At 34.7% G+C, this 14,526-nt stretch overlaps 1 protein-coding gene across 1 annotated transcript; it reads left to right on the top strand.

Moving 5' to 3' along the window:
• Positions 1-1,795: 1,795 nt before the first annotated feature.
• LOC121410515 lies at positions 1,796-14,213 on the top strand. The gene is made up of 8 exons (XM_041602664.1): positions 1,796-2,269; positions 6,843-6,915; positions 7,451-7,503; positions 7,997-8,125; positions 8,456-8,658; positions 9,901-9,978; positions 10,819-11,029; positions 13,365-14,213. The coding sequence occupies exons 1-8, from the start codon at positions 2,017-2,019 to the stop codon at positions 13,406-13,408; spliced, it is 1,044 nt and encodes a 347-aa protein (XP_041458598.1). The 5' UTR covers positions 1,796-2,016; the 3' UTR covers positions 13,409-14,213.
• Positions 14,214-14,526: the final 313 nt, after the last annotated feature.

Genomic DNA, 14,526 nt, shown 5'->3' with positions numbered 1-14,526 from the left:
CTGTGTCGCGAACCATTGAGAGTATTTCTTTTATCAGCTATTGGAATGATGGTAAATAAAAATGGAATGAACAATAAATGAAGTTATTTGACTACATCTCGTTTGACTGGTCCAATACTATTCTCCGTATTGTACCTTATCACAGATCAGTGGTTTCGAGATCTTGGGAGCTCAATTCTGACTATTGATCGTGATATACCTGAACTCACCATGATAATGGACAATAGACTTTATTTTTTTTCAGGGAGTTGGAGTTTTTATAGTTTAGACGCGATGCTGTTTATCGCGAGTTTAGACACAACCAACATTGTAGGCCTATTTTTGTTTGTTTGATGAAGGAACGTTTTGTGATAATGTAAGCCCCTTTTTTGTCATATTACTGAAATCGGTTCCAAGACATGGGCTCCGGCGACAATTGCTCCGATGGAAAATTTGTACGTTGAGCTAAACATGAAAACCTAACCTCCAAAACTAAATAAAACCCCAATCCTTACCTTATTCTGAACCAAAAACTCTATTACAATCCTGACTTTAATCTATGCCCTCGGAGATAATAAGACAGTAGCAAATGTCGCAAAAGCAATTCGGTTAGAATGTTTGTCGACAATATGGAGGACCCAAACCCCAAACTCAATTATCTTGAAAGAGATTATAAATTCAATCAGCGCAGCGAGCTGCTCCTAATGAATATACCAGCAATTGGGTATGGAACATTATATTAAAAGTCAAACTCTCGTGAAATATGCCAATTTTGGAACGGACTGGGCAATTTTTGTTCAAAGTGGTATTGAATTAATTTCTAATAGCATTATGCTATTCATTTATGCAAAGGTATATTACTTGAAACCCATAAACACATAGGAGAAAATATCAAAATGTATAGGTGAAAACATTTCAAAATGGCAAAGGTAATAAGGCAAGCAATATGATTTTTTTATGGAAGTTGGAGAACATTCATGACCCAAGACAAAAAAACTTTGTTATTTCGTGTCGAGATAAGTTAAAAGGAATACAAAAATCCGTTTCCTAAACATATAGAAGAAAGAAAAATCGCCCATTCATTCACTTCTCATCGTATTTTCGAATACTTGTCGTTTTATTTCATCTCAAATTGTTGTCTTTCACTTATCTAAAACCACAATGTTCGTAAGCATATTCAAACGTTGTGGAGCATTAGGGAACAATAAACCTAATATCAGCGACCTCAATGACCCTGGTAAAAACAAATACACAGGTGGGTGTATCCCATTGATATTTGCCACAAGTTTCAGTAACTAATAATATATGAAAGTGAGAAAGATAGTGATTTAAAAAATGTTTTATAGAAATGTGTTATGTAAATTATAAGGCTAATGATACCAGGGTATACCATGGACACTCGCCTACTACACCTGTATATGGAGTCAATATCAGAGAATCTATTATGCACTAGAAGACATACCTTCATCATTTTTTTTTTGTAAAACCAATCACTACATGCTACTTATTAAAAAAAAATCCTTTACTATGGAAGATAAACAGGGCAATATATTGACAACAATGTACTGTACTATCCCGTATTCATCTATGTACCAATATGTACTTAGATATAATTATTTTATAATTGTGGCAGAGCAAAATTATTCAAATAAGGAAAAAGATATCCGAATAGTGTGTACAACATCATTTGAGCCATTTTGCTATAGAGTCAAAAATAGCCTACTCCCAATAATATGGTATAAAATCTTTGTCGTCATATTTCGTCTAGAATACTTATGTTTCGCTCAACTGAACACCAAAACTTTGAAAAGCTAATTCAAACTTTGCAATGGAGCGATAGGGAACAATATCTGTGATCTCTGACGAAAACAAGTGCACAGGTGGGTGTGTTCAACTGGTGAATAACACCACATTAATGCATGTATCATCTCACTGTGCTGTTTGATAATTTTAGTGTCAGACTTTTACCCCCTAAAGACTCTTTGAGACAAATACCTATTTTCAGACGGTAAAGAGTGCTGATTATATGAAATAAACATGTCGAGCAAAGATGTTGAGCTGAGCAGTGTTTCTGATGTCAGAGCCGTCATCCCACCCGAGCCCAAAAGAAATGACTCGAATTCGTCACCATTACTCATCTTCGTTCTCGTTGTGGGTCTAATCGTTGGATTCGTCGCTCTTGTCATCGCTGCGATAAGCCTTGGGAGAACTAGTGGTGGTAGTGGTGGTGGTGGTGACGATCGATCAGTACCTAATATTATCATCAATCAGGATGGTACAGGACAGGGAGGTAAGTCGTTATTTATTCCTTTTCAGGTCAGATCTTAGCTTGTTGGCTGTCAGGCAAATTTGATAAAGTTTAGGACTTCTATAGGATTTCTAGATTAATTTTGGAATCAATCCCCTAGGATTCAATTCCAATATTATTTTCAGTTCAGTTCATTTATTTACTTATTTTATAGAAAACAGCAAAGTAAGAAAAAATTATCAAAATATGATACAAATATTATATGATAGAAGCGAGCAAACAAAAGAAAAAGAAGAGTGAAGAAATATGTACTTTTACTCTACAGAAATGAAAATATAAGAAGTGACAGAAAGGCCGAGTCTTATGTAAAGGTCAAGCTCCAACATATATACCAAATCATGTATATTAAATAAATTATCACCGATTTAAACAAATAGATAAAAAGTGAGGTACATAATCATCAAGTTTAAACACATCCTTTTTACGACTCACACGCATATATACTCATACGCTCTCATCCACACACACCATCCCACACTCGCACTGGCTCACATATATTTTATTGAGTATGAATTATTGTACCTGTGAATACTTTTAAAGCAAGTAAAATTTCATTTTCCTTTGGAAACTATTTAGTTTAGTTTAGTTTAATTTAGTTTTATCTCTAACAGTATAACATTCCACATTTAAGAAGCCCTGGAAAATGTATTACTGTGAGAAATTTATGTTTTTACTATTAACGGAATGTAAATATTTTATCTGAAAATCTGATTTGATGTCAGCAACATCTTTATTCAATTTAAAATTGTCAGTAATATCTTTATTCAATTGTAAAGTAGTATTTTGTAGGATTTTTTTATATCATAAGTACATAAATCTTGTTCTCTGATAAATATATTACTTCTCAGAATGTTCATGCAATGACAGAGAGGCATAGTATGGGCAAGATATGGCCTATGTGTAAAAGTTCGTATTGTATTTTGGAACTTGTTCGTATGATGATAAAATAATATAAGTGGGTTAAAACTTAGGCATTATATTCAGGTCTCTGTAGGGAGAAATTTCAGTCTTTAAAATATATACACCAGCACGTTTAGCTACTTTGTTACAGATCACACCAATGTGCTCTTTCCATGTAAGCTTATTGTCAATTAAGGCATCTAGAAATGTTGCCTGTGTGATCTGATCATTAATTTTAATTTATTTCTTAATTGAGTATTAAAATGTACATTGAAGACTTGTCATGGCTTGGTGATACATAAACCCCTAAATCGCATCTCCATTGGAAATATACGTATTTTATGAAAGAAATAAAAGCGACCCTAAAATTGAACACTGGGGCACTCTACAACCTACATTCTCTTTCTGAGATTTAGATTCATCTAATACTTCATATTGCTTCCGATTATCCAAATAAGTTTTAAACCTCTCCATTACAAGTTTATATTCTTGCTTTCAAAATACAAAATGACTTAGCCCCAGCCTATTTGGGACCACTTATCTGCAAACGTAATGTAACTTTAATATGAACCACGATATTCTGAACAATGTCTCCTTCAAATACCCTACCCGAGGATGGATTAAAAATCTGTTGAATATGTTGCTGCCGTCTTATCGAATTCTCTCTCCCTTGTGTATAAAAATGCACGTCCCTCCATGCATCAAAAACACGCTAAGTCATTACAATTCTGACTGTCATACATGTAATTACACTGAATAACATGATGTAGAAGTAACGATTCCATGATAATTGTTGATTCACTCTATGTGTATATAATGTATTCTGTTTTTACTATACCGTATGTTACATACATTAAATTGCTGTAATGTTTAGTTATTTGTTAAACTGCATGGCGCCTTTGGAAAGCAGTTTTGCATTACTGGACAGGCCTAGCCTGCAGTATAGAATAAAGAAAACCAATAAATAAATAAATCCGTGATTTTAATTTTTCAATAAAATTGTGTGATCAGGAGAATCAAATGCCTAAGATATGCAAATGTCTAATCATAATTTTTTTAATTATCAAAGGAATTCAATACTTAATGTGTAAATTAAGACAAAAGATGTGGAGTTCCCCCTCGAAAACCGATTGTTTGGGGGTATTAATGTTGCACTCATCCAAAAACTTATACACACATTTTCTAGAATGTTTGAAAAACAAAATGAGGGCAAATATGGGCCTATATATTTATACATCGTCCTTTGGGCTGGAATGTTTTGTTTAGTCCCATCTTATTGGTAATTTGTCTTTCTTTTGCCATTTTGTGACTTTTTATGATGAAACCACTGATGGAAGGGGCTATAGCCAGGCATGGTGGCTTAGTGGTAGAGCGTCCGCCTCATGCCTCATGAACCGGAGGTCGTGGGTTCGATCCTCGGCCGAGTCATTCCAAAGGTTTATAAAAATGGGACCTTCTGCCTTCTTGCTTGGCGCTCAGCATTTAGATTGGATATACTCCATGCATTTAGCAAGTAGGGTAATATGAACATTATTATGTTATGCAGGGCCCACTGGTAGAGTAATTTCCTTGTCTACCTGCTCTACTGAAGTGGCTCATCTGGGTGGATAAAATGTTATTATTATTATCATTATGATTTTATCATTATTATAGCCTCTCTGTTATTGAACCAACCTCTTGATTATTGACACGTACTTAGCAAAGGTTATTAAAGCTAGCCTGTGTAACAATATTAATCTTGACTGAGTGGAATTAGTGAAGTGCCCTTGTAAATTTTGGCCAGTTTCTTTTGAAACCCAGTTTATTATAACAGCCTTCATCAATCCACTACAAACCCAATCGAAACAGGACTCTTGCCATTTTCAAACTTTAAAAAACTTTTTTTTTATTACATATTGCATAAAATCTCAATTGTTTGTAAAGGAGGAAGATAATTCTTAGCCCATGTTTACAAAAAATATATTAAAAGTATTGAACATCGGATCTTTCCCATTAACTGTTACACTATTGGAAAGAACAGAGCTTGGTAGTATACCTTTTCTCTTACACTCTCATCAAGCACTTTGTTTGTTTTTCCAAGTGTTTTTCTCGTCACCAGCAGCTTCAAATATACTTTTAAAATATACTTTCTTTACCATGTTTACTTTTCAAATGATACCTTATTTCAAAAATTCTTGCACTTTTAATATTTCTCCGAGGTATTACATTGTGTGAAAATGTTGTCAAAGAAGTAAGCTAAATGAGCGGTTACCAGAGTTGGAGTATGATCAGTGAATAAATGTGATGAAACATGCATATATTCAGAAATTCATTTACTCCCATTAAATACAATAATTCATGCTTTTCACAATAGCTAAAATTTTCTCAAAAGATTTCATAAAGCATTACATTGGTTGATTTTGCGTCGGTATATAACCCAACTCTAATGTTTTTACTAAGATTTATGATCTCGACAAAAATAGACTCAAAGGGAGAAAGTACACACAAAAATGAGGAAAAATAAGACAAAGAATAGCAGAAGAAGAAGAAGAAGAGGAAAGGTAGCGATAAAAAAATGAAAAACAGGAAGGAAAAATAAAAGGAGGAAAGGTGAACAAAAATGAAAGAAAGGGGTAAATTAGCAAATGACAAGCATTTAGGCCTTTTCAGGTCACTATATCAAAATAAACATTCTGCTTGCGCTTCGCGCTCACATTACCCGTATTATCATAATGATTAAATGGCTTGCTAGTCAATATAAAAGAAATAGTTAAGATCCTGCATCGCACTTTAATTAGTCTATTTTGTAAGATACTCAAAAAGAAACTGCTCTACATGTCCCGATGTAGTCCTTGATATAACAACAACTTTTAGCTTGCGCTTTGCGCTCACATTTTTTTTTGTACTGAGATAAGTATGCATGAATATGTACAAAAGTCTGTTCAGGTCACCATATCAAGCTAAAAATTCCCCTTGCGCTTCGCAGATCGGTTTATCAAAAAATAATATTAGCTCGCATGATATGTTTACTTATTCTGCTCATTAAGGTTATCGAAATGTCTCTTTTATTGTTGCTTCGTTACAACGTATACTTCTTTATGTACAGTCAATAATACATGTGTGGGTGGGGAGTTTGAGCCATATGGGTGTATTGGTGGTTATTAGAGCAAATACTTTACAATAGACACCTTGCAGTTTCATTTATGTGTACACATATTTCCAGCTGAAAGTATTATTTCGACGTAGGTAAATAATTCATTCCATAATGCTGACTACGTAATGAATTAAATCGATTAGCATTGGGATCAATGAATCAGAAGATTGAAAAGATAAATAAGGATAGAAGGAAAGGTACTATAATGATGATGGTAATGATGATACTGATGATAGAGATAAATTGTGAATAAATATATATCATGGCAAAAATATCCCGGACAAAATATTAGCATATCATGAAAGTTTTTTGAAGCAAATGTTTAAATGTATCATCATGAACTATTAAACTCAAGAAGAAAAGAAGAATGCTAGAAAAAAAATAGAGGATGAGAGAGAGAAAAGGAGAGAAAAAGAGCTAGAGAGGAGGAGAGAAAGAGAGACAATGCATTTGGGGATGAGGTAATGGGAGATTAAAATGCTTTGATAGTCTCCATGACTTCATTTGTGATACTTTTTTTAGATACTTCAGTCTCTATTTCTGGAGATATCTGGACTTTCGCCATTGGGCATGACGGGACGAATATCGAATACATGTACGTACTTTGATCTATGAATCCATTCAATTAAAACATTATGATGATTAAACTTTACGGTGAAAAGAAGAGTACAATGATAATATATACATGATATAGGCCAAGTATAAATTGAAGACCCACATATGATATACATAATTTATACATCATATCAAGCACTCGATGGGAATATAGTTCAGAAACGTATTATGAGCCACAAGTTTTTATGGACCCAGACATTTTTAGATTGTTTTTTAGGCTTGATTTGCCATTATGAAATGATGAAAAGTGGCCCATGACCGCCACATAATAAACCATAATTAAATAATGTGACAGTAGAAATGAGATGGAATAGGGAGTCAGCCCAAACCAAATATAACCAGGGGCTTTGAAGCAACTTGTACGGATGCAAGATGTCAAGAGCTGCTATCTAATTGTTTCCCTTTTGACTTACCTACCCCGCTACCAACATGATTGAAGCCTTTTTTAGTCATCGTTATTAGTGTTTTCTTTTGTTATTTTCTGATACCGTCTGGTCTTTTTTCTTTATTCACAGTGATGATCTTACTGGAACACTTCGTGGCTTCCATGTTGATATCGTAGATGCAGGTAACTATCTTCTGTGAAAAAATATCTTCAAAAGGGCAACCCATAGAATAATTGTTGATGATCTAACTTTCCCTTATATATTCAGAGAATATGACCGCATATTAAAATTACATAATTATGTTGTCATGAAAGTGGTACAATCTATGTTTTGATTTAAATCTTCTTTTCTGGAGTACAACTATCTGTATTAACCCTCAGACACGATGTCGTTTATCATCAGCATGATTTATATAAATATGTATTAGGTTTGGTTTATACCTGGTTTGTCATCGTCAGTGGCGGACGGTGACCCCGAGGAGACAAAGCATGGGGGGGCACGGCATTGTTCACAAACAATGCAGTGCCCCCCAATGCTTTGTCTCCTCCAGGTCACGGTCCGCTACTGGTCATCGTATCAGTAGTTATTAACGAGGACTGATCTATAGACAGAAATCATCTACTTTGTCACCGTAGCAAAAATAACTTTTAACTTATTTTTTTTTCATCTACGCAGTTTGCGCAGCAGCAAATAAGGATTGTCGGCTCATCTGGGATGTTTACGAGAATTGTTGGGATTCTGAAGCTGGTCAACGTTCTCGTGGTGGCTTTGGACTTATGGCGCGCTGGTATGATGCCTGTACTGGTGAGACTCAGAATTTGTCGTTTTTTCGGGGAGAGAATTCAATATTCATTTACGTGGATTATTTTTTTATGTTTATTTCAAATTCCTCGTTTTTCAGAAAAGTGCAAATAGTCTTAAAGTGCATGGATCAATATTTTGTTTTTATATATTGTTATGATTATTGTAAACATTGTTGGGCCAAAACGTAATGACGTAAACCAATGTATTTTCAGCACAGCATTTTCATCCGTTGTACATACCCGGATACACACCGAGTCTGATATTAGTTATTGTTTGTGAAACTAATTACAAGCATTGTCTAATTTTCACCTTGGGTTTTTTCACTTCTAGGATGGTTTAATACCTACGAGCGGGCCCTCACCGTGCAATTCTCAGACGAGTTCCGCGTTGGTCTAAGTGGGATCTTTTACGTCAGACCTTCCAATCCAGGCGGTTTTAATCCCACTAATATCCCATCAAATCAGATAATTGGTTTCGTGGATGGATGGGCGTCCGATGAATATTGCTTGGCTCGTAACGCCGACGCAATACAGGTATTATTGGATGGAGAGTGGTCGACAAGGGAAATGTCAGGGTTTAGGGAAGATGGACCAAGAGAAGGAGAGAGGGAAAGAGAGTCAGAGGGGTGGGGCGTATAGCGCGATTAGGGTTAAACAGATAAGTACTGCTGAGCAAGTCCTATCGTACAACAGCATCATAATCATGGATTAAGAATAAAGCATCTAAGTTTCAGACACAAACAAGCTTGGAGGAGAACAATTAAAAAAGTAAGATCTTCCAAAGATAAAGGTGCAAGAAAGATAGAAAGGAGAGAGAGAGAGAGAGAGAGATTAGGGGGGTTGTGTTGGTTGAGAAAGGGAGAGAGATATATATAGAGGAGGGGGGGGGGGTAGTAAATGAAAATGAGAGCGTAGAAAATAAAAGAGAGGGAAAACTGAATTAGAGAGTGACATTGAGAGCGATCGTGATTGTGGCTTTGTAGAAGAGGTTCATATCTTCTGAAGATTATGTATAAGATTGTGGAATTAGATCATAATCGATTAAAGGCAAATGTGACTGTGTGAAAGAGGGTTAAGAAGGGTGGTATAATAGAATCAAGAGATGGAGAAAGGAACACAGAAAGGAAAAAAAGTGAGAAAGAGGGGGGGGGGGGAGATAGAAAGAGGAGTTATTCAGGGAAACCGATTGAAGATTGTAGGTCCAATTATATTTTGATACGAGATTTTGGAATACAAATATTATCATGTTTGTCTTATAAACATTATTCTATTTCTTCTTGTACAAAACCAGAAAAGAAGGTCAGTGGTACATAATATATATTATATCGAAGATTGTAGAAAGATTTCAATCTACAAATATGATTATGATATTTTATAATATAGTTTTTTCGGGCCTTTAAAAAAATATAATTTATATTGTGAGGTCTATGAGACACAATAGTACTGAACATTGTAGAAAGGACTTGATAACTAAATTTATATAAAAAAATATTGTGAAATCGTTCTTTTTAAGTTTATGCTTAAAGAATTATAAGCTATTGTCAGGGTATACTTTATAATGATGCCTCTTTCTACATGATTTCCGACGAAAGAATACTTAGTTATTAAATCTGTACTTTTATTACCGGTCATTCAGTATCACGCATTATCACTGTAAAATTACTGTACTCTTCAAGACCTAATTGCAGTATAAAGCCAGATCAAGGTAACAATTAAGTGGTATATATTTAAATCAGATAATTTTATTTTGAAACCAATTTTATGTTTGCTGTATAGGGTGCTCCACTTGCGACGAGTCAAGTGAGGCATTATCCGACCAGGGAGGCTCTTAAAGCCGGGATAATCGCAAATGAAGTAAGTCGAAGTACAAAATAGTTTGAACCTTAGATATAATTAAAGAAATTAAAGTGATCACGACAGTACGTCGCACTCATCATGACATTTGCATATTATATACCGTACTCTTTATGCTTTTTTGTAAAATATTTCCTTCTTTGTCTTGATCAACTTGATTGCAATAATTCAAAAGATCTCGAGTCGCTTTGCTCCCTCGCTTTCATTTATACTACATACACGATAAAAATGTTTTACCCCTTAAAATTGTTATCACTGTTATCACTTTTTCGGGTGTAATCTTGTACGCTAGGTGAGAAAATAGGCAAAAATTCACTTTATCATTATTATCATTATTATTATCATCATCATCATCATCATTATTTGCACCAAGAAAGGCAGCTTAGGATATATTAAAGGTGTACTTTTCATGTTTTAAGGTGCGTAATACGTGACGTTAAGAATTGTTCAATTTTGTACCTTCATTAGGCCTACATTGTTTATCTCTGTACTCAAACTAAATCCTTAAGGGTGCACAAATGAGCATGATTACTCTCATTAGCTCCCCTTAGAGTGCTACTATTGTACCAACGCATAGGGTTCAACTTTAAACCCCTATTTCTTAGTGTGTACATGTTGTATGACACTATTAAAAAGGTTGTATACATTGCATCAAGAAAGTATGTTGTCTTTATTAATCTTTATTATTGAGTAATTTCACAGGCTTATATCTTGTTGACAATATCATTATTGTTATCATTATTAGAATCTTAAGTATGCTAAATCATGTTTCAAGTACACCGGGCGTAAATTCGAAGGAGGAGTGGATATAAATCCTATCCTGAAATTATCTTTAATCAGGTGGTAGCAGGATTTGCGAACACCAATGTGTATGCCGATGATCCGGAGCTGGATACGGTTGGGCAGCCTATAACTACATGTATCAAAGGAGGTGGTTCTATGATGTCTCGATTGGATAGCTCCCTCAACGTTTGGTGGAATCCAGCCTTTGCAAGTATCAAAAACACTGAAACCTACCGACAAATCTGCGAGCGAGCTTCTACAAGCCATGGTAGGTTAATCAGTGGCGTAGCTGCGGGGGGGGGCCTGGGCCGGCCCCCCGAAAAAAATTGGCAGAGCAAAAAAAGGGAGAAAGAAGAAAAGAAAAAAGGGAAAAGAAGGAGAAAGGAAAAAAAGAGGAAAACAAGAGGAGGAAAACAGTGAATGAAGTGAGGGGAAGACTTGCCAAAAAAAAACCCAAATCTTTCATGTTACTATATAATTTTTTTGCTTGCGCTTCGCGCCAGAATTGCCTGTTCGATGAGATTCATATATCTTGCTCAATATGGAGCAAGTTTTGAGGTCAATATACAAAACATATTTTAGTTCGGACATCGAGCTTTCATTATTTTTTTTCATTTACAAATTTAAGTGCTCTGTAAAATGTCCGTTTTATGGTCTACATATCAGCATTTTAAGCTCACGCTGCGTGGTCACATTGTTTGATTCGACAAGTTCCTATTGTCTACGTGTATTCCATATAGTTCCATTAAACAAATATATTTAGAATGCCCAGATTCTAGGTCTAAATCTAAAATATGCGCGATAGCCTGCATGTTCTTTATTTAAAATGTTTATCTAGTTTCACATCAGAATATCAATAATTGTCTGCTCACGCTTCACGATCGCATTATTAATGATACCCAATTAAGTATATCCTATTTATGATTTACAAAATATGAATAGAGTGTCCTGCTTTTAGGTCTAAAATCTCAATTTTGTTCCTTTAGCGCTTCGCGCTTGCATCAATGTTTAGTTACATACCTATCCCATTAATTAATACAAAGAGTGCTTAGAATGGCAATTTTTTAGGTCGGAATGTAAAAAAAAATTGCTCGTGCTTTGCACTCGCATTATTGAAATATATACCGTCTTCGTGGGTAACTTTAAGCAGTCTTTAACAGGTCCCTTCTTGATAATGCTAGAACAGTTAATATGAATTTCTGCTCGCTCTTGGCGTTCGCAGCAATCATCTAGTTACATACGAATCCTGTTCAGGATCATACATTGCCCAGAATATCAAATTTTTAGGACGAAATACATGAAAGTGAAACAAAAATCGCTCGCGCTTCGCGCTCGCGCTTTTTATAAGGCTTATGAGATTATTTCATGTTTATGTATTTTTATAAGAATAAAACTAGGAAGTGACTGATCGGGGAAATATAGGTGAAGATGATTTCGGGCCCCGTCCCCCATTGGCCAAAATCGGATCCGCCCTTGTGAAATAACACACACACCGGAAAAATGGTGCCCCCTTGAAAAAGCAAGGACCATCGAGTGACCCCCAGGAAATAAAAATCCTAGCTACGCCACTAATATTAAACATTGATCTATTCTTAACTCAGTAATCTAAAAATAACTAACTAAATAAATACACTCACTAAACTTAAACCAAAAAAAAACGAGCTTGCATGATTCTTTCAAATACTAGAGAAGAAAGTGTTACGTGACCATTATCACCATTTATTAGCATGATAACTTAAAGGGAGCCTATGATTTATCATGGCAACTAGTTTATAGACGTAAATTTTTTTTCATCTACCAGACAGAATTAGCCATAATAGTAATGATCCAATGAGGCAGGGCAAACTGGTGATTTTTATTAACCCAAGATTTGGTATACGCGTTATGCTATTTTAGTATCAGTATTGGATACATACAGGATGTAAAATTTATTTGGGTTTTCGTTGTTCCCCCAGATTAAGTTAACAAAGTAGTAAATAAAGAGCCTGCAAGTTTTGTTTTAATTTTTTATCAGAAAGACTGCATGACGATCTGCGAGATTTTGAACAGATGCTATCCTGCATACCTACCACCCGAGCTATGTACTTGAGCGCAAACATGTCCAAAGTGAAAAATTAAATCAATGAAATCAATTTGACGGGCTTTTTCAATGCATTTACTATATTCTAGAATCCATCCCCGTTGCATTTGCGAAAACTAGTTAGTGTTTTATTTTTCTTTTAAGTATTCATATCTGTCAAAATAGAGAGGTCACAAATGTTAAGTGTAATTTCTGAATCCAGTAATGGTATCAGAGGCATCTAGTCAGATTCGTGCAAACCATCAATAGTTTTATTACTATTGGTGTTAAGATGGATGGTGTTTGTCATGAATAATGGCTATCATCATCAAAAAGCACGCTTTCTATAAACATGTATTAAAAATACAGGGGGCAGTTTTAACACCATTGATATAATCTGTCATCATTTCAGATCCCCTGTCGGTCACGAGGAAAACATCTTCTGTTTTCTTTATTTTTAAGGTGAGGGTGGGTCTATTTTTTTATTTCTATATCTATTAATGAATAAAGCATAACACGCTTCCATATATTATCTTTTTGACAGGACACATGCCCGGAGCCACAGGACCTGATCTTTGTTTGAACTAATACAAGTCATGTAAGATGAAGAAACAAATGCATCCAAACCCAATATTTCTTTTTTTCTCTCTCTTTTGTCAAAATTCAGGAAATAGTATTACCTTACTCTAGAAATGTGTTTTTTTTATAAGAAAATCAAGAGAAAATTTCAATCGATATTATTTTATCACGTATCATTAAGAAGTATAATGTATCGTACAATGGTATGGTGTTTGGTGTATAATTCAATGAGTTAATTCAAATTATCGTTATGCTGTCTTGTTTTGATCAATATTTGAACGTATTGATTGATATTCAACAGCAAACTATGACTTCGTCTTTGTTATTCCAAGATTCTACATACTAAATTTATTAAAATATAATATTTTCATTGATATTTTTCTCTTTTATTTTGTTTTTCTCGACTGGAATAATATGGAAAAAGAAAGGTATTGAAAGATAGTGACCATGGGCGTCGAAGTCTTTTGAGCAACGAAATCAATACTCTTGTGCAAAATTTATATGCATACAATATTAATAAGCATTGATATTTGTTATTATTATACTTCCCTATTTCTGATAAAGAATCTGCATTTTCTGTACAGTATATGTTTTATTCGATGTAGAAAAGAGTTTGTTGTTAGTATTGTAGGAATCTTAAAAACAGCTATACACTGTAAAAGTAAACACTGTAAAAAAAGTATTGGGTAAAATTTTAACAAGCACGAGGGTCATTAGGTGTCCAATCAATTTGGGACAGCATTTTACCCAATGCGGGAAGCATATTGTCCAGTATAAAGTTAAACAATAAGCAGCAATTACTTTAGAATGGGCAAAATTTTCAGCACATTTGATGAATAAAAATGTCCAATGTTGGTTGGACACATAACCCTCATGGGGCATTTTTACCCAATATTCTTTTAGAGTGTATGTTTATGGTTGGTGATATAGGGTGGTGAAGACACTACACTGCACTTGAATTTTAAAGAGAGAAAAGAGTGAGACCGTTGTTGATCAAAGACTGCGATAACTTAGCCGAGCTAGACCCACATGGTAAAAATATCCAGATTGGGTTAAATTCAGTTGATCTGTTAGACAGTCGGTACTCATCCTGATGGAAAAAATCGTCAGATCGATTACTCGTTGCT

The sequence above is a fragment of the Lytechinus variegatus genome, chromosome 3, assembly GCF_018143015.1.
Source record: "Lytechinus variegatus isolate NC3 chromosome 3, Lvar_3.0, whole genome shotgun sequence".
NCBI lineage: Eukaryota > Metazoa > Echinodermata > Echinoidea > Temnopleuroida > Toxopneustidae > Lytechinus > Lytechinus variegatus.
This window is presented reverse-complemented; position numbering and strand designations above follow the sequence as displayed.